The 25,747-nt window shown below is 39.7% G+C and overlaps 1 protein-coding gene across 1 annotated transcript in view; it reads left to right on the top strand.

Moving 5' to 3' along the window:
- Positions 1–25,747, top strand: part of LOC127426981 (voltage-dependent T-type calcium channel subunit alpha-1G-like) — a 334,253-nt gene that overhangs the window by 142,202 nt on the left and 166,304 nt on the right. The window contains exon 4 of the mRNA XM_051674227.1: positions 4,194–4,327. Coding sequence (XP_051530187.1) covers positions 4,194–4,327 — 134 coding nt within the window. The remainder of the gene's footprint in view (positions 1–4,193; positions 4,328–25,747) is intronic.

Genomic DNA, 25,747 nt, shown 5'->3' with positions numbered 1-25,747 from the left:
CTAGCAACCCAACTGAGAAAAAATGCTGCAGCGCTAGCATTTGTGCTACAGTTGTACGATTATCAAAATAGATTATAATTTACCATATTTTATACACCTGTTTCATGTAATGTGGAAATGAACTAATTTATCGATATTACTTAATAAAATGAATGTTTATCACTTACTTTGTATATCTCCCTGAGTGTCGACATGTTTGTGTGACATCATGCACCTGCATCTCGGCGAAATTGGAGTTGAGAATTTCTGCACGATCCTACAAGTTGCAATTCTGATTTAAAGATGCATTCCATTGCACTTTTCCAAGTAGGAAGTTGTAAAATCTGACTTTCCAAACGCAGCACTACTTGATCCGACAATTTTTCTCAAGCAGCCTAATTTACACTTAGAAAACTCCTGATGTTGCTGTAACAATGCAAAAAGTACTTACCAGTTGGCTTGAAATGAAAATCAGTCCTCCTTTCCTGTTTAATAAATTAAGCAATCACATGGTCATGCAGAACATCTCATGTTTTTAAATCCATAAGGATGTCTTTCTCAACGGCAATACCAGCAGTGATGACAGCCATATTGTCAGCAAGATCTTGCGCTCTTCGCTTTCAAATTATGTACATCACTTAAAGCTTGACTGGGACATATCATAAAGCTCACACCCACCAAGAACAAATAAATCAATCTGATTGGCTGATGAATCTGACAATCTGACTTTAGTTGCCCATTCATTTGCATTGTTGAGGGATTCTGAAGAAATTCTGAAGGCCTGACAGGGTGGAGCTCAGACTTGCGCGCTGCTTCGGGCATGTGATTTGTGAAACAGTTGTCACACTTTGCTTGTAAGCATCAAGGAATAAATTCTGACTGGGTAAACTTTTAGTTTTTCTCTATTTGTTTGTAGATTAATTAAGAGTGGAAAGCGATTAAAAATACATCGGCAAAAAGGTGATTGAGAATGAAAGTAATATTTATTTATTTGGCATTTATTTCAGCAGAGAAGGCTTTGCTGGCCCGAAGAATTCGCCACTGCTGAAAAGACTGAGTGAATGAAAACCGCATCTGCACCTAATAAGTAGACGTGGCTGTTACTGTGGTACTTTGGTGACAATTAGGCTGTTTGTTACATAAAATAAATATATTATGTGTTTGAAAAGACTCTTTGAGTCACTGTTAGTTTGATGAATGACAACAGCTACTTATGTAAACAAATGGCAGCACGCATCGGAGGAAGATCTTGTTTGATGTATTGATTGTGCGTATAAGAGCTGTAAACTTTTTATCGTGGTATTTTGGTGACGAGTTGAATGTATGTACTGTTTATAAAATAAACTTATTATATGGATTAAAATACTGTATGAGTAACTGTTTGAGCGATGGCAGTTTTCGCTTGTGTGGACGGTCCCTTATCACACCTGACAGTATTAGGACGTTTTAGCTCAATGTGTGGACTTTTTAGATGGTCCCTTACCCGCATTAGGCAACATTTACAAGAAAGAACCCATCTGAATAGCTTAAAATACGGGACAAATCACGGATTTTAGTATATACGATTTTCATGTTTTTTATAGTTGTTATTATAATTTTTTCATCTGTGTTCACCATGTTCACATTATTAAGGCAGATAATTACTGTAGTTAACATTAAAGCATGGTCTTCTGAGATGGTCTTCGCCCCCTCATTCAAGTCCTCGGTTCACGCATGTTCATCAGCTGCTCACTGATCAGCAGTTCTCAGTATTATGTCCGAAAGAGGCGATTCTCAGTTTAGTGTACTGTTGACTCGCAAACTGCTGTGATCAACTCAATGTACTGCTGACGCGAGAGCTGCTGTCTTCGGATCAGTGTACTGTTGACTCGAGAACTGCTGCGAACGACTCAATGTACTGCTGATGTGAGAGCTGCTGTCCTGGGATCAGTGTACTGTTGACTCGAGAACTGCTGCGAATGACTCAATGTACTGTTGACTCGAGAGCTGTAGACTGGATCATCTTCATACGTTGATAAAACGGTAATACAATCAAGTCATAAACATATTTCCAGTATGTTTTATTTGTTACACTCTCTGTTGTTCAGAAAAAATACACCTGAAACATACATTTCGCCCCTTAATCACACACATGCTCAATGTCAGCAGCTCATCGATTCTTGTCGGACACCTCCAAAAGAGGCGATTCTCAGTTCAGTGTACTGTTGACTTGAGAACTGTAAGTTACGAGCAACTCATTGCACTGTTGACTCGAGAACTGCTGCGAGCGACTCATTGTACTGTTGACTCGAGAGCTGGTGCGACCCGAGCATTCAGTCCGATTTGTGAACTAGTTGGAGCGGGTAATTGCAAAGAAGATTTGGCAAAAGCAGATATCACCAGTTCTAGGATCATATTACTCCCGGTTATCAGCTCATTTCGATTCAGAGTGTCAGGCACATCTGAGAGACAGGTTAAGATAGAATAACTTGTGGATCAGTGTTGACTCGAGACGCGAACTGTTTCAAATGATTCAGTCCGATTTGGTGAACTAGTTCAACTCTTTCACTAAAAAGAACCGGTTCAAAAGAATGATTCATTCACGATCTGGACATCACTACTCCCTGAATAGCAGCCCCTCCTCCCCCCAACCCACAAACAATTAATGTAAAATGATATCCTCTGCCTTTGTCCTTATCGTGACAACATAGTTTATGGATATGTTGGCTGTTACCATTAACTTTCAATTGGCAAGAGCTTTAACCCACTATAGCCCAAATGTCTACTTTATAAAATAACAGGAGGTAAGAGATCAGGGATGAGGTAATACATTAGAGCTTGGCTATGAATGATATACACAAGCGACATGGAATGCTTTCCACTGTGGCTTAATTAACATTCTATGTATTGTCAGAGTGCAAGTGCTTCTGCTGGAGGGAATTCCTTGCTTAAGAGCTTTGACTAATATCCTCGCTGGTTGAAAACGCTCGGGTGTCTTTCAGTGACAGCCGACCTTGAGGTAATGACAGTCTCTGAGTCTCCTGATATCTCAAGGACCCATCTTATGGTCTTCACTCGAGAGGTGAAAAAAGAAGCCTTTCGAAAGGTTTTGTAAGATCTATTGTTGGAAACAAATCAAAAGAGGTCTAGCTAATCTCTTTTACGCATGTAGTTCTAATCATTTACAATAATTAAGCAACTTGCATTGCATTCAAGGTGTACTTTTTGTCAGTTTAGGTGTTCCCTGGGAATGAACTCATGACCTTTGCATTGCAAATGCTACGGTCTACATCAACAATCCATTCAACAACAAACCATTTTTTAACAATAATAACTGAATATGCTGTAGATTGAAGTAGCTTGTTTTATAACTTTATCATACATAAGGAGATATGTTTTAAACTGATTTATCCAGATATTTATTCCTAACTGTAATACTGGATGCATCACTGGTGCAATGCTATTGTTGCCAATTCATAACAGACTTTACTATTTTCAGTTACAATGCTTCAAAGACTAATAAGAAGAGAGTTTCTCTAGAAAATTACCAATTTGGGTTGTGCAGTCATTGTTGGACAGTATTTTATTTTTCTCAGATCACTACAAAGGAGTGTTTTGTGAGTAATTTCTTCCAGAGTCTGGCAAAGGTGCCCTTCAGGCTTTAATCATCATGGCCATTAGCACAAACTAAAGTCACTAAAAATCATTTGTCTCCAAAAGGAAAAGTACACAAGCAGTGAACAGTGATTCAAAGTTATAATGCAGGTGTCATTGACTCTTTTCTCTCTTAATGCAGTGCATTCAACATTTTCATTAATAATAGGCTCCATCCTGCATATCATTATCTCTGTATTTCTGTGATGCATATTTAGGTTATTTAATGCAAAACACATTTTGGGGAACATTAGCAGAGGACTAGCAGTGGATTTGTGGGTAGAAGCTTGACTCTCCTGTTTGTGCCCACTCAGACAGACTCATTAAGCTCAGTCTAAGGAAAAGTCAAGGCTTAGCCCCACACACACCATGCTGTGATATCAAAGTGGAAAATTTAATATTCATCTGCATATGCCTGTGTATGGTTTTATTTATTTATGAGTCGTTCTAAATTAAGAGTGGGTTAATCTGTTGTGTGTACTGTAGTTTGATCAAAGAAGAACACATTTGCAGACTCCGTATTGGGCAATGTAGCGTTCTGAGTTTTTCTAACACTTTGGATATTTCTTTCTTCTTCTCAGGACTTTGATGACTTCATCTTTGCTTTTTTTGCAATTGAGATGGTAATCAAGATGGTTGCACTGGGCATCTTTGGGAAAAAGTGTTACCTTGGAGACACCTGGAATCGACTAGACTTCTTCATTGTGCTGGCTGGGTGAGTCATCTTAAACCGAATTCATTGAAACTAGAGTTGAGTTTTACTTTTGTCATTTTAGCCTCTCACAGGGTGTTGGGTGTAACGCGTTACAAAGTAATGTGTTACTGTAATCTAATTACATTTTGCAATAACTCATTGATGTAATGTATTACTTTTAAAATTAAGTAATCTGATTACAGTTACAGACATGAATAAAATTACGTTACTTGGATTACACATTTATTGCTAAGACAATAATATTAAGTAGAATGCATTTGAAAATGTATTACATTCCTATGTTAGTTTTTTTTTGTGTGTTGATTTGTCAGCTAATGAGCATGTGCTCTAACAAACCACTAAGGCATAGAGGACACGTATCGAGGCGACGGCAGATGAGTGAGCAGCATTACTACGGATGCAGGGGAGTGTAGTTGTTTATTCAAATTGAAAACGAAAGCAAAGCATTTCAAGTTTTCATGCGCTCACAATCAATCTCGGTGAGCGCTGTGTCAGCATGTTCCCAGCCCTGGCTGGAGGAGAGTGTCATGCAAGACTGGGCCAGAGACAAATCCTCCTCAAATCTTCGCGCTCTACCCCATCCTTGCACACCTCTATCCCTCGCATGCTGCCGCGGGAGGAGAGGCATATATGGAAAACAGCGCTCGTTCCCATCTGACAGAGAGATATATCGCTCACAAGGTGGAAACATATGCGTAACGGCATCTTACATGCAATGGCTCTTTTATGTTCTTTATGTACTGTACACAATAAAACACAAACACAATGCAATAGCGTAACACATGCGCAAGTGATAAAGGATACTCAATTCGTCCGAGCACAATCAGGGAGGTAGAAATCCACTCGCTTTAAAATTGTGTAAACACATATGCTGCACATATACACACACAAACAGACATACTGTACATACACACATACACATGCATGATGCAACACACAAGCAAACCTGTATATGCACACCGAAAAGAAACAACAAACATTCAAATGTACAATGGTTTTACTATCAAAGCTGTTTGCAAATGTGTTTTCAGAAATGTTTTCAGTTCATTAGTATTTTATTTCTGTCTTTCACACCAACACAAACATAGGTAAACAAGCATACTGTACACATACATGCCACACACAGCTAAGAAGGTTGTAGATAGTGGACACACACACACATACACTTGAAGATACTACTACAGCATATTTGAGATAAGAAATTTAAGTTGCATTTTTAGAAATGCACTGGATCTTTTAGCCATGTTGCTGTCTTTGTCATGTTTATGTCATGATATGACATCATGATGGCACCGCGGATGGCCTCCTCGGTGTGGAGCGCTTCTATTGTTTTGTTATTTTTGTTTGTTTGTCCTGTGTTTAGTAATCTTTTTTCAGTCAGTTTTACCAGAGACGAACTGCTGAACATTCGACAGCATACACCAGTCAATCTTTTCCCGGATTTTGAATATTCAGACGTTTTGTTTGACATTTTATTCGGAGGCACAGCTGTGTTGTTTAAACGTGCTATGAGACGCAGGCGAGGGAGACGAGCAGGCGCGCTGGTCAAACTCTGTCGGTGGGGCTTTCAAACAATGCTGCCGAGCATTCATCTAGCGAATCTCCGCTCTCTCCCTAACAAAACGGATGAACTACATCTCCTCACCCGCACAAACAAGGACTTTTCAAACTCTGCTGCCTTGTGCTTCACAGAAACCTGGCTGAGTGAAGCCATTCCGGACAGCGCGTTACATCTGCCGGGCTTTCAGCTGTTCAGAGCGGATTACATCGCGGAGTTAACGGGGAAAACGAGAGGCGGTGGAACATGCTTCTACATCAATGAATGTTGGTGTACAGATGTAACAATGTTACGTAACATACACAGACATACTGAGTTAAGCATGTGGACATGCTGCTGCACAATTAGATAAGTGGAGGTGGAGGGTTTCAGAGAAAATTTCGGCAGTGCTCTGCAGAGAAACGGGCTTACTCGCAAAGTGAGCAAATTCAAATGTTATGCAAAGAGAGTATGCAAGCTGATTGACTTCCCGATTACATGTCAAAGGACCTGTCAGCTTACACCATGTGAGCCAATTGGCTTGACACATCACATGTGAGCAAGCTGATTTGCTAACAGGTTCAAAGAATCTATCAGCTTTTGCCGTTCAGAGTTTCATGGCAAGCCTGAACTAGGTCATTTATTTGTAAAGACTTGCAGGAACCTGTAATCTGCATAGATCTTCACCCAAGAGAAATGGCTTGTGATGTGGACATTGCTTGAGAAATGGCTTGTGATGCATTAATAGAGATGAGTAACCTATAAAATCATGGATTCACCACATTCTACTGTACGTGCCAGAACAAGCGGACATATGTATATGCTTATTTTTTTATTTTTTATTATTATTTTTAAATGTGCTAAGGAGGTGGGCTTTCCCAGTCTTGGTTGCCCCAAGGTTTCCTCCTCAACTGCTTAAACATTTCAGGGAGTTTGTCCTTGTCACTGTCGCCTTTGGCTCGCTCACTGGGGATTTTGTGAGGTTACTTTCTTTGTGAAGCTGCTTTATTAACAATATGTATTGTGAAAAGCTCACACAAACACATTGAATTGAATTGTCCATTGATAAAATTACATCTATCAAGTCACGCTTTAATTACATCAGTTATTTAAACCTCTTAAGTACTTCAGACAAGCATGTTCCTTCTCACACTCTTCACTCCAGCAATAATATTGTTATGGGAATAAAATAGGATTTGGATTCGGCTAGTTCTTATCACTCAGTGCTTCTGTATCAGTCATATTTCACACATGGTTAGCTGCAGAAAAATCGTCTATGTGTGTATCAGAATAATCTTGATTACTGTCATGCATTTGTGTGTATTTTTGTGTGTTTTTTGGTGGGGAGGGGTACAGTGTATTTTTATTGTACACAGTCTTCTTATTTTGTGTATACTGTATATTGTATATTATTAGGTGTATATTGTATATTGTGTTGTGTAACAAGATGTGTAAATTGTGTTCCCTGTCTGTCACTCACTAGATATTGTGTCGATGTAGTGACACTTGAGGTTCGCTCTTGAGAGCCCCAATCACCTTTGCTTTATTCAGAAAAGGCCAATGAAAATTGGTGAGTGGAATTTGCATGCTACTCTCCGCCCCGGACATACAGGTATAAAAAGAGATGGTGTGCACCACTCATTCAGACTTGTTCTTCGGAGCTGAGCGCATGTGTGTGTTTGTCCCATCACCTTGCTATCTGCTGCTGGAATTACGGCGCATATCAGCGGTCACCCTCGCACGGTCGAGTGTTGTGCTTCCCCTTGGGCTGAGTCCACAGGTGTAAAAAGAGTATATTCAAAAGAGTATATTTTCTCTAAAAGAGCTTGCACAAACGATTAGCATCTTTTTAAAGATGTCCTTTCACCTTTGTGCTACTGGGTGTGGCCGTTATCTCTCCCCACCAAATGGCCACGAAATCTGTCTCGAGTGCTTGGATCGCCAGCACGCCGAGGCAGCTTTTGTGGAGGGGTTATGTTCTCACTGCCCATGAGAACATTGCAGTCATGGCTTTCTTCCTTCTTTGTGAAGCAGAGAGCCACCGTGGCTGCTTCCCAACCCGGTCCGTCCTGGGTTGAAACTCAGGCGGCTGGGTCGGCGAGCACCGCGGGCGATCTGGATGTGGATATGGGAGCATTTCCGTCGGCTCAGTCACCGCAGTCCTCCCATCCTCCAGCATGCTCGTTCTGCCTGGTAGAGCTTACGAGCGATGCAGGCGGTCCGCCTCTAGACAGATTTAATGTCTCGTTTGGGGCTCGTGACGAGGATGAGTTATCAGTCGCAGCATCGGAGGGTGGGCTTCTGCTTTCAGAAGTGGACGAATCTTCTGAGCTCCCGCTCTCAGGCGATAGAGCTCAGGATGAGGGGGACACTGAGTTGGCAGCCGTACTTGCCCGGGAGGCTGCAAACATCAGGCTTGAGTGGAACCCTCCGCCCTGCCCTGAGCATTCGCGGCTGGATGATTGGTTTCTGGGCTCGGAGCGCGACTCATGACCGTGCCCCATCCCAGTGCCTTTCTTCCCGGAAGTGCACGAGGGGCTCACAAAGTTGTGGAAGGCACCTTTCTCTGCCTGTACACACTTTGTGGGCTCGTCCACCCTAACTACCCTTGACGGCAGAGCGGCTAAGGGATATGTCGAGCTTCCACAGGTAGAGCATACTGTAGCGGTGCATTTATGTCCGCAGGGCATAGCCACCTGGAGGAACCGATCAAGGCTCCCTTCCTAGGCGTGTAAGTTTTCTTCGTCACTATTGGCGAAGGCTTACAATGCCGCGGGTCAGGCCACCTCCGCCCTGCATGCCATGGCTATCCTGCAGAAACTGCACACCATGACCGACCTCGCTCTACGGGCGAAGAAAGTCACAGCGCGCACCCTGTGCCGGACGATGTCCACCTTGGTGGTCCAAGAGCGGCACCTGTGGCTCAACCTTGTGGAGATACGTGACGCCGAGAAGGTCCGCTTTCTCGATACGCCCATCTCCCAAGGGGGGCTCTTTGGCGATACTGTTGAGGAATTCAGCCATCAGTTCTCGACGGTGAAGAAGCAGATGGAGGCCATCAAACACATCCTGCCATGGCGCGACTCGGCCACCTACAGGCCTCCGAAGTCCTGCGCCCCGTCTGCCTCTCACCAGGACCATCCTACTGCAGCATTGGCCCCGGCTCCCCCACCATCGGAGCCCACACACTGGCCTCTGAGAAGAAGATCCTCCCGCAGGAAGGTGGCACCACCTGCCCATCAGCCGGCCGCCAAGAACCTCGGACGGACTTTGAAGCGGCCCTGAGACAGGCGACCCAGGGATGAGGTGACTGACGTTGACTGGCCTGACCCAGGTGAGAGCACGGGCTCCACTCCTGCCCCTGGGCCAGCACGAGGTGAGTACCCTCGCAACATCGCCGAGTGCATTCTGGGCCCCGGCACCCAAATTGTCAATAAAAGAGCAGTTTCCTCATTCCCTGGGTCATTCTCCAATGCTCAGCCCTTCCAGCCCTCGCGCTTGCGATGGCCAGGCGCTGAAAGTCTTTCTGGTCAATGAGAGGGATGCGAGTATCTCACATTCCCTTGTTCTCTGTTGAAAGAAAGCCAGCAAACAGGTAAGTGCGGTGGTTCTTGGGGCCTCTCGCCCGCCCCAGCCACCGGCCACCGTTGCGGGCTCGCGGGGCAGCACGCCTTCCCCGGACGATATTCCCGGTGGGGTGTCTGCTCTGACTCGCCACGAACCGCCCACCCCAGGCGTGATAAAACCAATTGTCCCCCTGGTGCAATTAACTAATCCTGGTTAGCACTTTCCAGCTCATCGCAATGGCTCATCAGGATGATCCGTCTCGACTACGCGAGATTTGTAGATTGTTAACCATAAGGCTATTTGCAATCCAACAAACATTCATAGACCCACTCATACACACACATGCATATCCACACACACATAAATTGGTCTTAGAGTTAACTTGGCATTATGTGTGCTTTCTAAGCAAAACAAGGACATCCACCCATTTCCGTTCCATGAAGCCTGTCAATTCTGACCCAGTGACAGCACAGTTGTTGCCCACTGACCACTGTGACTACTGACCTAACCTCATGTCTCATGCTGATAACTGCATAGCATTATTTGTTGAGATGGAAATTAGCCCAGTATATGGAGCATATGGAAGTACATCCAGGAGACATCAGCCAAAGTGTGTACACAAGATAACCATACAAGAGTGACAGACTGCTGGCTTGTTCCACCAGCTTGTTGGCTTAGACCAGGTTCCCTCGGGGTGTTTTGAAACTTCTCCAGATGACAAGCTTACCATCAAAAAAGCTTCAGTAATTCATGACTTTTGCATTAGGGATGTGCACAGATGGACAAAATTCGGTTAATTGTCCGACGCTACACTATTAGAATACCAAAATGTATATTCGGTTATTCTACACGTGCAAAAGAGGCCTTAAACCAGACACAAACTCGACGAGTCATGCCAAACCGTTGGGTTTGGGTGAGTTTTTCAAGGGCAAGTTAGAGGCTGTTCAAACATGCTTTTGTGTGCATCTGTGCTTTTTTCTATATACTGTTAACACGCGTTTGACGGACGTCTTTGATTCTTGCGCTGAATCAAACAGTTTTTTCTTTCAGTGTTTTGCACAGGACCGCCACATTTTTAGACACCAAATAAAGTTAAATAGAACTTACATTTTTATGAATGCATCTCAAAACACCTGCATGGAGTTTTTGTTCATTGTGCTGCATTCTGAAGAAGTTCAGGTTGCAAAGAGGACTTCATGTGACTGTTACACCATTAAAAATAATTCCAGGTTGTTTCTCACCAAGCAAAGTTTCTAAGCTTGATTAACGGTAATACAGTGTGCATATTTACGCACAAAAATCTAAAAAGTTTAGTGCCATTTGATTTTTAACCATTTAACAGATCAAAGCACAGAAGAGGCTATTTAACCGCAGCAGTGTAACTTCACACACATGAAAATACTTGCGTTTGCTGCCATACGGATATGAGAACCTGCCCAGGCAGAGCACATATACAGGCTGTAACAGTTTCATTATTTTTGTTTGACTTAACTGTGAGATTTTATCTTTTGAAGATCTATGTGTTGTGCTATTTAGTCTCATTGCTCACTGTGAACTTTATTTGCTGGTATTTTGAGTTGTGTTTAAGGAATTTCCAGTACAATAAACATTCTTTATTCTCGCATCCCGACGAAACACAGATTAACTGTTTGTGAAACCATGCGATCAACTGAATGTTAAAATGGTAACCGTGCACATCCCTAGTCCATATAGTCTTGCACATCCTCAACAGTGGGATCAGTAGTGGTACCTTTGGAGTCTTTTCCATATAATGAAAGTGAATGGGGCTGTCAAAATACAAAATTAACAAAAAAGCAACATAAAAAGTATCATAAAAGTGGTCCATACAACTCATGTACTACTGTATATTAAATTTCTGGGTTTGCAACGTGGAAGTAAACTGTAGAAGAGTATATTTCTATAGAGGTCAATGAGAGGACACAGTGAATATTATTTTTGCTTTGACACTTGCTCCAACAGCAAAATAATAGTAATAAAAACAAAGAACAATTCCATTTAACTTTATATAGAATATATATATATATATATATATATATATATATATATATATATATATATATATATAAAATTAAAAAAAAAAAAAATAGAAAGAGAGAAATGGTTTATGGCAGTCTGAAGAGAGAAAGATGTCAAATTTACTTTCACTTGCACAGTGGCAGTGTTGACCAGTTTTTATTTATTTATTTATTTATTTATTTATTTAATGCCTGGTAATATAATGCATTTGAAGTAAAGTGATATAAATCTACATCAGTCAATTAAAAATGTATAGATTTACCCAGCTTAATTATGGTAAAAAAATAAAAAATAATACTAAACAGTCTGTGTAAAGGTCTTTTGAAGCATTGCAATTGCCATTGTGTTAATGGCAATTTAAGTCATATTTTCATTGGGTAAACTGTCTCTTTAATAATTTGCTTTTTTTTTTTTTTTTTTTGCTTTGGCAAAAAGTGCCAACCAAAGTAAGAGGAAAAAGTATAATTCATTAGAAACCAGAGAGCTGGGAGGCACAGTTTATATGAACCATTTGTTTCAGTTTAAAGTTTATCATTTATTGTGTTTTTCCTTTTGGAGAACTTCTTGCTTTCCTATGCAATAAATCACACACCTAAAACTCACTTTACCTTGTGCACTAAGTGAATAAATTGGTGTCGGTGGTTGAACTGGATGGTCCTATTTCCAAAACCCCTTTCACACAGACATTGCTTTCTTCAGTCTTCCCATCTCATTTATTTGAGGTGAGAGCCTGCTCACGTATGAGCCAAAAGCTTATAGAGGTCTAAAGATTTGGCTGCTGTGCTCAGGATCGTATGTCTTTGTGTGTCTCAGCTGTGGAGACATTGAGGCTAGCCTGCTCCCTTATCAATCTTTATAAGAAAACCTTTAGAGAATGCAGACCCTCAATACACCCCACAAAGACATGGTATCAGTTTCAGACACCCGCAGTGGTTTGGCAACTTCTTCTCGCTCTCTCACAAATTAGTCTGCCCTTTTTCCCTTTCAGGGAGTCTTTATACACACTCACCTAAACACACACAACTTTCCAAACGCACTGAGCTTCTACAGGGAATGTTATAGTGTCTTTCACAAATTGTTTCAAGCTAAAAAAAAAAGTTTCATTGCTCCCCATTCTATGACAAGAAAAAAACTTGCAATTTTTAACAAGACTTTGGGTATGAATGCATTTTTAGAATTGAATCTAGCATGCTTTGCCATAACCTTGATGGAAGTGCGTTTTATGACTTTTTCCATAACACTTTACCGAATGTTGCATACTTTGACAAGGAACCAATACGCTATTATTTCAGGCATTACTCTGCGTGCAGTTTCCCATTACTTAAGGGCTGCACAAAAAGATCACATCCTTCATGTGCCAATTTTTCCTAGACAGGAAATAGAGAAAAGACATATTATGTCTTTTATTTTTGCCTAAATGTTTCTTCTCTGCTGAAAAAGCTGATAATATTTACCAGAATCGGAATCAGAATGAGCTTTATTGCCAAGTATTCTTACACATACAAGGAATTTGTCTTGGTGACAGAAGCTTCCAATGCACAAACAATACAGCAACAAGACAGAGATAATAATAAAAAAATAGAATAAAAATAAAAGTGAATAGAAAATAATATATATACGGAAATACACAATAGGACAAATTATATATATATATATATATACGTATGTACAATATACAAATACAAATCTGTTATATACAGAAGCAAGGGAATGTAATGGCAGAAGAGGTGTGGTATGTTGGATAAATATAAATAGACAAAGCTGTGTATTGCACATTTATTATTGCTCAGTGGAACAGTTTTAACTGTTCATGAGATGGATAGCCTGAGGGAAAAAAAAACTGTTCCTGTGCCTGACGGTTCTGGTGCTCTGTAGCACCTGCCAGAAGACAACAGTTCAAAAAGGGAGTGGGCTGGGTGAGTGGGGTACAGAGTGATTTTACAAGCCTTTTCCTTACTCTGGAAGTGTACAGTTCTTGAAGGGGGGCAGGGGGCAACCAATAAAGCTCTCAGCAGTCGGAACTGTCCTTTGTAGTCTTCTGATATCCGATTTCATAGCTGCACCAAACCAAACAGTTACTGAAGTGCAGAGGACAGACTCAGTGACTGCTGAGTAGAACTGTATCAGCAGCGCCTGTGGCAGGTTGAATTTCCTCAACTGATGAAGGAAGTACAACCTCTGCTGGGCATTTTTCACAATGGAGTCAATGTGGGTCTCCCACTTCAGGTCCTGTGAGATGGTAGTGCCCAGGAACCTGAATGACTCCACTGCTGCCACAGTGCTGTTTAGAATGGTGAGGGGGGTCAATGCTGGGGTGTTCCTCCTAAAGTCCACAATCATCTCCACTGTTTTGAGCATGTTCAGCTCCAGGTTGTTTTGACTACACCAGTGAAACAGCCGTTCAACCTCCATTCTGTATACAGACTCATCATCATCTTGGATGAGGCAGATGACAATAGTGTCATCTGCAGACTTCAGGAGCTTGACAGAGGGGTCCTTGGCGGTGCAGTCATTTGTATACAGGGAGAAGAGTAGTGGGGAGAGCACACATCCCTGGGGTGCACCAGTGCTGATTGTACATGAGCTGGAAGTGAATTTCCCCTGTCCCACTAGCTGCTGCCTGTCCGTCAGAAAGCTGGTGATCCACTGACAGATAGACGTGGGAACAGAGAGTTGGTGTAATTTAGTCTGGAGAATAGCTGGGATGATGGTGTTGAAAGCCGAACTGATGTCCACAAAAAGAATCCTTGCATATGTCCCTGGTCTGTCCAGATGTTGCAGGATATGATGTAATCCCATGTTGACTGCATCATCCACAGACCTGTTTGCTCGATAAGCAAATTGAAGGGGATCTAGAAAGTCCTTCAGGTGGTGAATTTCATGACCACAGACATCAGAGCGATGGGTCTGTAGTCATTAAGTCCTGTGATTTTGGGTTTCTTTGGGACAGGAATGATGATTGAGTGTTTGAAGCAGCATGGGACTTCACACTGCTCCAGTGATCTATTGAAGATCAGTGTGAAGATGAGGGCCAGCTGGTTAGCACAGGATTTTAGACAAGTGGGTGAGACACCATCTGGACCCTGTGCTTTCCTTGTCTTTTGTTTTCAGAAGACACAGCACACCTCTTCTTCACAGATCTTAACCCTCTGGGGTCTGAGGATGTTTTGGGCCCTGGAGAAGTTTTGACATGCCTTGACATTTGTGCTTTTTTCAGTTGCTTAAAAACATATTAATGGCTAAAGTCTGATAACAGTGTATTCAGCACAATCTGGGCTACAATAACATGTGAGCAACATGTATGTACATGTTTGTATTTTTCAGAAAATAACTTTATGCGTGATTTTTGAAAAAACAAAAATGTTAAGTCACTGAAATGAGGCCATATAACACATACTAAACATTTGTTCACAAGACTTTTGAGAACTGGATCTTGTAGCCTAGAGTTTTTGCTACAAAATGAAGTGAAAACCATCCTGATCACTCATTCATACAAAACAATATAGTCATTTAACTTTTGTAAGACACTTTTAGTGTTAGAAAGGCCATATGCGAGGAGGCGTGGATGATCATGAATATTGATGTGATTCACACCTGAGGACCCCTCCCCTGAGAGAGAATGAATGTGAGGAGACTTAATGATTGAATGTATTGTTTGTAGCTTATTCACAAAATCAAGTTTAAGTTAAAATAAGTAATCTGACTATACATTTTCTTTACATAAAGACTTTACTTAAAAGCTTTAGACCTACACTACCATTTAAAAGTTTTAGATCTGTAAGATTTTTTTAAATGTTTTTAAAAGAAGTCTCTTCTGCTCACCAAGGCTGCATTTATTTGATTCAAAATACAGCAAAAACAGTGATATTGTGAAATATTTTTACAATTTCAAATAACTGTTTTCTATTTGAATATACTGTCAAATGCAATTTATTCCTGTGATCAAAGCTGAATTTTCAGCATCATTACTGCAGTCTTCAGTGTCACATGATCCTTCAGAAATCATTCTAATATGCTGGTTTTCTAATATGGGCATATTTCCAGCACATTTTACACATTTACACCTGAACAGATATTTGCAAGCACAAGCTTCATTGATGATAATGAGGCAGCATAAACACTAGTTAAAATATAATCTAAACATTCATATAATTTTTATATCATATTACATATAATATTTATATCATACAGCATACAATTTAAATACCTGCTTCAGCCGAAACAACATTTAAATGTAACTAAAACTTGCCCATTAGGACATATTTCAAATTTCAATACTTTGAATACTGGCTGGCAAGTCTGGAAATAGTCCAACTAGTAAAATATGTACATGTTTATATAAAATAGCATGTCAACTAATGTAAGTAAAGCTTTGCTCATCAGAAATTGTATCCTCGGCTGGATCAAGTCTCTCTTCAAAATGCAAACGTTCATCGGAGTCCCGCTCTTCTTCTGAGGAAAATGTGAACTCTTCGTCACTATCCAGGAGCTTCCTCACCTGTATAGTGTGCCATCTTCCAAACGCGCAGAAAAGTGAATGAATCTGATGATGAACTTGATGTTTTTTAAGACACTGTTGGGGGCGTTTACCATTTGCATTGATCGTCTCAGCACATTATCGTATGAATAGCGCGCTCTGCTGGTTGGCGGGATCACATTAGCAATAATTAGCTGAGCTAGGAGAAACTATACATCACTTTGTTTCATACAGATTACATTGCAGGAGAATATTTGTTTTAAATTTGAATTATTTTATTTTAAAGTAGACATTTTAAGCTTTCTTTAGACATATGTTTCATGTTTGTCTGATAAGTATTTGCGGAGTTTCAGTTCATTTATGTGACGTGTTTCAGAAAGATGCTCGCAGAGACAGAGACGGCTGAATGCGCACCCTGTTTATTTTCTTTATTTTACAAAAGCACAAGGTTTTGTTGTTATTGTGAGTGTACACAAATAAAAGTAGACCCTTTATAGACTCTAATGATGTCTTACACTTATCTGTATGCCCAAAAATGACGGAGTATTTTAAATTGTTTCCACTGTTATGAGGAAACAATCTAGCAGGACGCGCTGGCGCTTCCGTCGACCCCAGAGGGTTAAGTGCAGGTAGACTAGAAGGAGGGGGGTTGCAGGAGGTGTTGATGTTTGTGTGAAGTGAAGGTCAGAGCAGGTATGGGGTGTGAGATTGGGCCTTTCAGATCTACAGTAGAACACATTCAGGTCGTCAGCCAGTTGTTGGTCCACTACAGTGTTGGGGGTAGGAGTCCTGTAGTTAGTAAATTGTTTCAGGCCACTCCACACTGATGCAGGGTCATTAGCTGAAAAGAATCAGAATAGCTTCTTTTTGCCACTCTGATGTCCTTATTCAGTGTGTTCCTGGCCTGATTGTACAATACTTTATCCCCACCCCTGTAAGCATCCTCTTTTGCCTGACGAAGCTGCCTAAGCTCTGCTGTAAACCACGGTTTGTTGTTGTATGTTAAATAAGTCCTAGTAGGAATGCACATATCCTCACAGAAACTGATATATGATGTCACAGTATCTGTGAGCTCATCCAGATTGGTGTCTGCAGCCTCAAATACACTCCAATCAGTGCAGTCAAAGCAGGCTTGTAGTTCCAGCTCTGCTTTATTGGTCCATCTCTTTACAGTCTTTAATACAGGTTTAGCTGATTTTAGTTTCTGCCTGTAGGTTGGAAGAAGATGAACCAGACACTGATCAGAAAGTCCCAGAGCTGCACGGGGGACAGAGCGATATGCATCCTTTATTGTTGTGTAGCAATGATCCAGTTTATTTTTTTCTCTGGTTGGGCATGTAATGTGCTGTTTGTATTTGGGCAGGTGAGGTTGGCTTTGTTAAAATCGCCAAGAATAATAATAAGTGAGTCCAGGTATTGTTGTTCCGTGTCTTTGATCAGCCAGCTGTTGCAACACTGCATTCACGCACGCGTGTGGCGGGATATAAACACTCACCAGAATAAACAAGGAAAACTCCTGCAGTGAGTAGAAAGGCTTACAGATAAATAAAGAGTTTTTAATAAAGAGTGCTTCCAAATTAGGACAGCACATCTTCTTTAACGTTATTACATCTGTACACCAACTTTCACTGATGTAAAAGCATGTTCCGCTGCCTCTTGTTTCTCCCATTTAATCCGCGATGCAATCCACACTGAACAGCTGAAATCCCGGCAGATGTAATGCACTGTCTGGAATGGCTTCACTCAGCCAGGTTTCTATGAAGTACAAGGCAGCAGAGGTTGAAAAGTCCTTGTTTGTATGGGTGAGGAGATGTAGTTTGTCTGTTTTGTTAGGAAGAGAGCAAAGATTTGCTAGATGAATACTCGGCAGCGCTGTTTGAAAGCTGCGCTGACGAAGCCTGACCAGCGCGCTGGCTCATTTCCCTCACCTGCGTCTCTTTAACAACACAGATGCGCCTCTGACTAAAATGTCCATCAAAGCATCTGAATAGTCAAAATCCTGGAAAAGATTGTCTGGTATGTACTGCCGAATGTTCAGCAGTTCGTCCCTGGTAAAACTGATTGGAAAAAGATTACTAAACACAGGACAAATAAACAAAAACAGCAAGAGAATTGGAGAGCTCCACACCATGGCTGCCATCCACGGCGGCATCTCATTGTTTCTCTTACAGTATTACTTTTTCTTCCAGCCTCTCAAATGAAACACTGAATGTTAAATACATCATCTTGGATAATGTTGAAACTGGTCAATCCACAATCAAAGCCAGGCCCAACTCTCTTCCCTTTTCTACTTCCACATTCTCTTTCGCTTCCACTTCTACTTTCTTAATCTCTTCTCTTCTCTTCTCTTCTCTTCTCTTCTCTTGGCTCTTTGTCTGGGAGTTGAGTGTCTTACATTTGCAGGGGCTTCCTAGAAGCATTGTAATTATTTGCCCTAAAAAGACCCCTCAACTCACTCTCTCTCCTGGCACACACTCACCACTCACTTTTAGGTTAACCCTGCAAGCAAACTTGAGAGCCAGGACTGACTATGCAATACTCAACTATCCAAACTTCAGTGTGTTTTTGAAGATTCACTTCACTTTTAGAATAAGATTGCTTATTGGCAATCGGATAAACACCCTGGTGAGAAAATGTTGACAATTTACTTTACCTGTGGGTTGTTTTAACTGGCATATATGATGTTTCATGTAGACAGCTGTCTGTTTTTTGTGGTCAAGGCAATAGTACTGAGGGTAGCTTAACCTGTCAACATAATTGCCATCACTCATGTCAAGAATAGCTGACAACTACAATGTCTTCTGCATAACTGCCACCAGAAAACACTCAGTCAGACCTCTTTACAACCCCAATGCTCAAAACCTTAAAAAATAGCCTTTTCCAGTAGAGGGTGAAAAATAGAAATAACATGATGAGGAAGTTTACAGAACAGTGACTGAAAAGAGAAAGTAAAAAAAAAAAAAAAAAAAATCAGGGAGGTCATTTTGTTTTTGTCAGAATTTATTAATGTATTTATTTATTTATTTAACAAGGGGCAACATTTCAATTGTTTTTTAGGGGTATGTTTACCTTCTTTGGGGCACATGTTCTTGATCTGAACAATAATGGCTGTTACCTTTTGTTCAAAAACAAAAGAGGCTTTAAATAATGTCCAAAATATCATGTATCTTTTTTTAAATGAAAAAAAAAAAAAAAAAATTATGAAAAAACTTCAAGCTCATTCAAGAGCACTCATGTGACCGTGAATACAGAACAAAACCCTAAACCTAACTAGATAGGCCTAATAGAGTTTAAAATATACCAAACATTGTATGGATTAGAAATGGGGCTTTTTAAATCACTTTTGATGGCAATTTTGCTCTGAGCTTTGGTTGATTTCTGGTCTAAATTCATCCGCAGTAAAACCTACTGATCAGGTCATGACCCAACTACTGCCACATCGGCAGTGCTAATGGAGTCTCCCTAGACTTGAATAAGGATTCCGTGCTTAGGGATAGAATACTTCAGGAATGCCATTTGGCCTGGAGGCTGTTGATGACATTGGACACCAGTCAGCATTTTAATCTAAGAAGTTCTTCATCTCATATTTGTCTATGGAGTTGCTTGGAATTGCCAACACAGTCATTCACATATACTAGCAGATATCTGAGAGCTTCCACACATACATCAGGCTGAGAACCATTCACTTGCAGTGAGAGAGAGAGTGAAAGACATGAACATCATTTGCTTTTATTGGCCATTGCATTAACATATTTGGTGAAAAAATAGCTTTAATAAAATAATAATAATAAAAAAAAAAGGCTTTTGGCACTCACTGTGTATGATAAAATCTGTTTGGACAAAAGATTGGAGTAGTTGACATGAACTATAGTGTGACATGCTATACTCCATCCAAAACTATTTTTGTAACGCATTTTGCTATATTTGTATAATTATTGTGCCTGCAGCTTTTATGACCTTATATTAAATCACAGAATACATGGAATGTTTGTACTTAAAAAAAATAAATAAAAAAAGAATAATAATTTGGCACACAGCAGGACCTTTTAAAATTATCTAGTGAAACCAAAGTTAGTGAAGTTTATTTAAAATGGTGAAAAACAGCATCCAAAATAAACACTTAAACCTTTATATAAATTGTAAACCTAAATTCTTTATATATATATATATATATATATATATATATATATATATATATATATATATTTTTTTTTTTTAATTTTTTTTATTTTTTTTTTTTAAAAGTCCATAGATATTATGTCAACAACCCCTAAATACTGTATGCTAACTTAATACATATAAATCTCACTGTTGTCACCTGCTGTTCCAAATTTTTAAGCAAAATCCTGACCTTGTTTACCGTAGTCATGAACTGAATCCAAATTCAGACCCAAATGCCCTCTGCTTCTGATTTATTGATGCTTTTTAGACTGTGTCCCGAACTTCAGCTTAAACAAGTTATGTACAGTAAATACCAAAAACATTTTCAATGGGATAAGACAAGGGCTCTGAATCTCAAACATCCTCTCAAGGAAAAAGCAGTTAAAGGTTCCCCTCATTTATTTGTTTTCCACCCATCTAAGGACCACTCTTTGGCTAAGGCTCACAGAGCAAACCTGGTTTCCTCTTCATCCACTCAAGTTGTACGTCTGCCTTAGCTTCCATTATAATTATTATTCTGTAAGGCAACCATGCCACTGAAGAGAGGGTCAGTGTTGACATAGTATACTCTACATGAGTCATGTTATGAAACAGATTCGCTCTCAAGTTTAATATGTTGATTTGTAAAGTAATTTTCTATAAGATTTTAAACACAAATAATGTGTGTAAGTGATATGGAACTGCATTGTACTATTACAAGCTAAATTAATTGAAAAGTATTTTACTAGAAAGTATGGATATAGAGTAGGCCTTCAGAAAGGTAACAGGGCTGATAGTTTTACAATTCAATTTGACCTGTTGTAACAAGCCTCATTGTTGTTGAACTAATGTGCTTTTTAAGAGAAAGAAATTCTCAAAATTCTGAATGTAAAAAAATTCATTATAATATTTTTTTATATCCACTTTACAATTCTCAGATGTTTACTGTACTGTATAAAATAGTGGTAATAGGGTTGACATTTTACATTTTTAACCCCCCCCCCACCCCCCTTTAACTGTTTGGTTCCTGAAAGGATGATGTCGATGTCACAGTTTGTTTTTACGGAATAGTAATTTACATCAAAGGGGCAAAAATATAATGGTAATAGGGTTCACTCTTAACCTGGGAACACACCTTCTAGTATTTTTATCAATGCATTATGTCAACTAATATACACCGATCAGCCACAACATTAAAACCACCTGCCTAATAGTGTGTAGGTCCGCCTTGTGCTGCCAAAACAGTGCCAACCCGCATCTCAGAATAGCATTCGAGATGCTATTCTTCTCACCACAATTGTACAGAGCAGTATACCAGAGCATGTGAGTGGAGCAGTGATAATTCCACCTTAGCGGAGAGCGCCTTTTTGAAGATTCCACTCCACTCACTCAGGCTGCTCAGCGCCGCTCACTCAACCCAGAATGTGCTTCATGATATGCTGGTTCAGGAAACTGCGAAATTAGCAATAGGCCTGAGGTTATGGAATTCAAACATTGTTTTAGTGAAGTTGCAAACCTTATAGCCTACATAAATGCAAAGTATAAATCAAAGTTAAGAACAAGGAAATCAAAAGGGAGTGTGGAGAGACCATGAGAATTAGCAAATAGTCCATCTGGAATCGTACACGTCACATTGCCAGAAAGCACGAGGATGTGCAACAGGAACATGGTAGTGCAGCAAAAGGTGAGCTAGTAGGCTACACTATCATTCGATAATAAATTAATAGATAAGTAGATAGTAAGGTATCTTGTTGTTTTGCAGTCATATCAGTGCAGCTGCCAGCTAGATGCAGGCCCTGTTCTGCAGGGTTGCGAACGTTAGAGCACCCTTGAATATGTAAGCTTAATAATAGCCTACTGAATATTGGCAAAGCATATTTCCTTGAATCCCGGCGAACACACACAAAAAATCCCTGCATCAAAACTAATAAACATGTATGATCTTGCAGATCAGTGTGGTGTGTCCTAATTTGCAGGCACAGTATTCTGCTTTCATGCCTTCATTGTACAATTGAGCATTTGATTGGGAAAGATTTCCGCTCTCACATAGAGAATGTCATAGCGGAATTATCTTACTTCATCAACCGCCTGTTGCTTTCGATTTCTAAAAAGTGCACATAACTGCTGGTCAGTTTCCCAAAGCCAAATTCACACCATAACAAGACTCTAGATTAGTGATTGCGGATAACATATTCCGACATTGCTTGCTGCATTCATGCGCAGAGAAAAAAGTTATAAATGATTGTACATTAGAGAAAAAAAAAAAAAAAAAAAACTTTTCTTAAATGAAGGCAGTGTAATTTGTGAATTAAATATTTTTTATTTGTTTTTTGGAATCATTAAACATGATTTCATCAAATATATATATATTGGACAAAATCTCACTTTATGCAGGACAAATATTTTTGGTTAAAATCCTGCTGTAAATATAAAAAGTGCATGCACAACACATGACTGTTTGATGCAAATAAAGTCCAGATTCACTTTACGCTGCTTTAAAAATATCAAGGAAAAACAAAAGGGGGCGTATGGTACCTACTAATATAATATTTATTATATACAGTAATTAACCACAGTTCTTTATATTGCATACAATTTGTACATAAAAAATTGTAGGAAATATTAATCAAGCAACATTACAACATTGAAAAAGAGAAAAAACATTCATTGGTCATTTATGGATAACTTAATACACCCTGTACAACTGAACACAAAATTAGGATGAGCAATTGCTCATTTTAATTTACAGACCTAAAGTCTGATAGCATTAAATCAGTAACATATTAATGTATTAAATCTACAGTAGCCTAATAATCATTCCGTGGAGACAACTGAAGAACAATTATGAATTTCACTTTTACCTGTAATATTGTACCCGGGACCAGTCCATGTTTGCATTATTGACATAAACTACTCGAACAAACTTTAAAGTTGAAAAGATTGTGTTTTTCTGGGTCAGTTGTGTCACTCATGTCCAGTTTAAACTGAAAAGTGCAAATTTGCGTGTATGCGAGTATGTTGTAGACCCGATTATCTAACAGCCGTCCATTGTAAACCATTACAAAATAAACAGCGAGATGTTATATACTAAAACACAACAATACAATCACATAATTTCAGAAGTGTAGGTTACTAAGAATTTGATAATTTAATAAATGTCGGCCTAGCCTATATTTCAACCAGAGGGGCACCTCAGCCCTTGTGGGCAAAGGGGCAGTTTCTCATTCCACTGTAGCCACCCCCTGTGTACATGCTTGGAAACAAGAATACTACAGAGAAATTTCATGTCTGAGTGGGATTTGAGCTAAAAAAATGTATATATTGTATATGTACTGTATACATATGTAATGTATACAGAGAGAGAGAGAGAGCAAAAGAGAGAATAAAGACACAAAGCTATCTTTTCTTTCCAGATATTTTGTTTTCATCAGACGCACATATTTGCTTATAGAGCAAGGAGAAGTTGGAAGTTTTGGTTTTGTAGAATGACCCACATAAGATCAAGGTGCAAGACAGACTGACAAAAAGAAGGAAAGAACAAAAACTTGACTTAATGGCTCATTAAAATGGTGAGAATAGTGCTGCTCTCTTTTCTTTCTCAGACGTTATTTCTCTTTGGATGGTAAGGCTGTCTTTGGCTTTAGTCTCGATATATTGTTTGGAAGAACACTTGTCTGAAAAGATGAAAAGAACTTGTCATTATGCTCTTCTGAATTTGGGTCCAGGGGCAGATCCTGTTCCGACCTTAATAAATCAATCAGCCCCATCACATAAAAACAGAATAGCACCCCTGACGGCAATTGTGTCTGAGAGCTTGTTGAGAGAGAAATACATTAAAAGTACAAGACAGGATTATAAAACTGAAGAGATGTATTGGATGTTAGTACCTCACTGTCTCTCTCTGTTTATGAGCTCAGACAAAAATAAAAAAATTATAAAATAAAATAAAATAAAAATGAAATCAAAATTGAAGTTTTGTCTGCTATCTTTGAAGCTAACAACATGCTAGTGTACTCCTAAATGCTTAATTAGCTCTTAGCAGATACAGTACAGTACACACTAAAAATTTACAGCCTTTCTTGTCCTCAGGGGCATAAACAAGTTTTTTTTTTTTTTTTTTTTTTTTTTTTAATGAAATACTCTAGAATGAGAATGTCCACTCCACAACCTACTTCCGGTTAGCTATGGCAAGTAGCAACTGATGGTTGATTGCTGTTACCTAAACTAAGGGAAAGGGACCCCACCGTATATAATATTTGACAGCAATGAAATAATAAATTTAGCTTAAATCCATCTAAGAAGTGGCATTTTTCAGGCTAGTCCTGCTAATGTGCATTTAAGAGTTAAAAACAGAAGTGATGCCTTTATTTACAAAAAACTATAGGTGGGACATCGATTCTTACAGCCACCATATTTAGCATTACGTTTTCTCCCATTCATTTGGTTTACAAGTGGCCAATCTCTTCCTCTAACACTGTCTCTGGGGAAAGTTAGGACAAAGCGCGCACGCGTGTGTGTGTGTGTGTGTTTAGATGGTATCTTCCTTCACTATCTTAATGGAGGGCTGACTGTACAGCAGTGAACCTTTCCTGAAACACGCCTCATTAACCTGCCAGGTGGTGGAAGACACCAAGCTCTGATTGAACTGTAGCCAGGATTGCTGCTTTGAAGACAAGGGACATGGAGAGGGAATGAGATGGAGAAAAGGAAAAAGAGAGTTGGTTGCAACGTTTTTATACAAGCTAACCAAACATGTTATGACCATTTAAACACCAAGTTATAATGTTTGAAATCATGCATGTCCCTAAAGGGCTGGTATTTCTAATGCTGCAGGAATTTAAATGCCTTTCAGTCCTTTCATATTCTGTTGTGGAACTGTTCAAACAGCTCATAGCCATACACTAGCACTCTTGGGTGCACACGGAGATCGTATTGAGCTGACTTCTTATGGATATGGAAGCCTAGACTTGTTTTGAATCTGAGTGTCTTGGTTTTTCTCACACTTTTCCTATTATAATGACCTCCCAATTGGCGTTGTGTACCCAGCACGCAGCCAGTGTTGATTGTGTGACCGTTGTTGTCAGGTAAAAGGGTGATTCTGGGACAGTGTGTCATCCTTTACCACAGCTGTGCCAAACACAAACAGATAACCGACCTGGTCTCATAATGAAAACGTGACTCTATATATAGTACATTTTTGCAAAACTTGTTATACGTGTCTCCAGGTACAATTCCCTGCAGTTTCCAGGTTAAATGAACACTAGATGTGCTACAACAACTGTGTGTTTTATTCACTTTCACTCAAATCATGACTTTAATGGCTGATTATGACATTATAAATACTTATTTTTCTCTCTATTACTCATACCCTGCTATTTTAAGATATCAACACACTTTTACTCAAACTCATCTTTCGAAAAACAATACATTTTAATGCTTGTATTACAGACCCATCTACATATATACACTCAATCCAAAAATTTTAACTTGCATGGTACCTCACCTGATAGGGCGTTGAACTTACAGTATAGTCGGAGGACCGCGGTTCAGGTCCAGCCATGAACTCATAGAAGTGGCACAAAATGACGTGGTTGCTTCAGAAATTGTGCTTTTTAGGTCTTTAGGCATTGATAAGGAAAGGATGTATTTTTTAAACTTCTCA

The sequence above is a fragment of the Myxocyprinus asiaticus genome, chromosome 36 (assembly GCF_019703515.2).
Source record: "Myxocyprinus asiaticus isolate MX2 ecotype Aquarium Trade chromosome 36, UBuf_Myxa_2, whole genome shotgun sequence".
NCBI classification, from domain to species: Eukaryota; Metazoa; Chordata; class Actinopteri; order Cypriniformes; family Catostomidae; genus Myxocyprinus; species Myxocyprinus asiaticus.
This window is presented reverse-complemented; position numbering and strand designations above follow the sequence as displayed.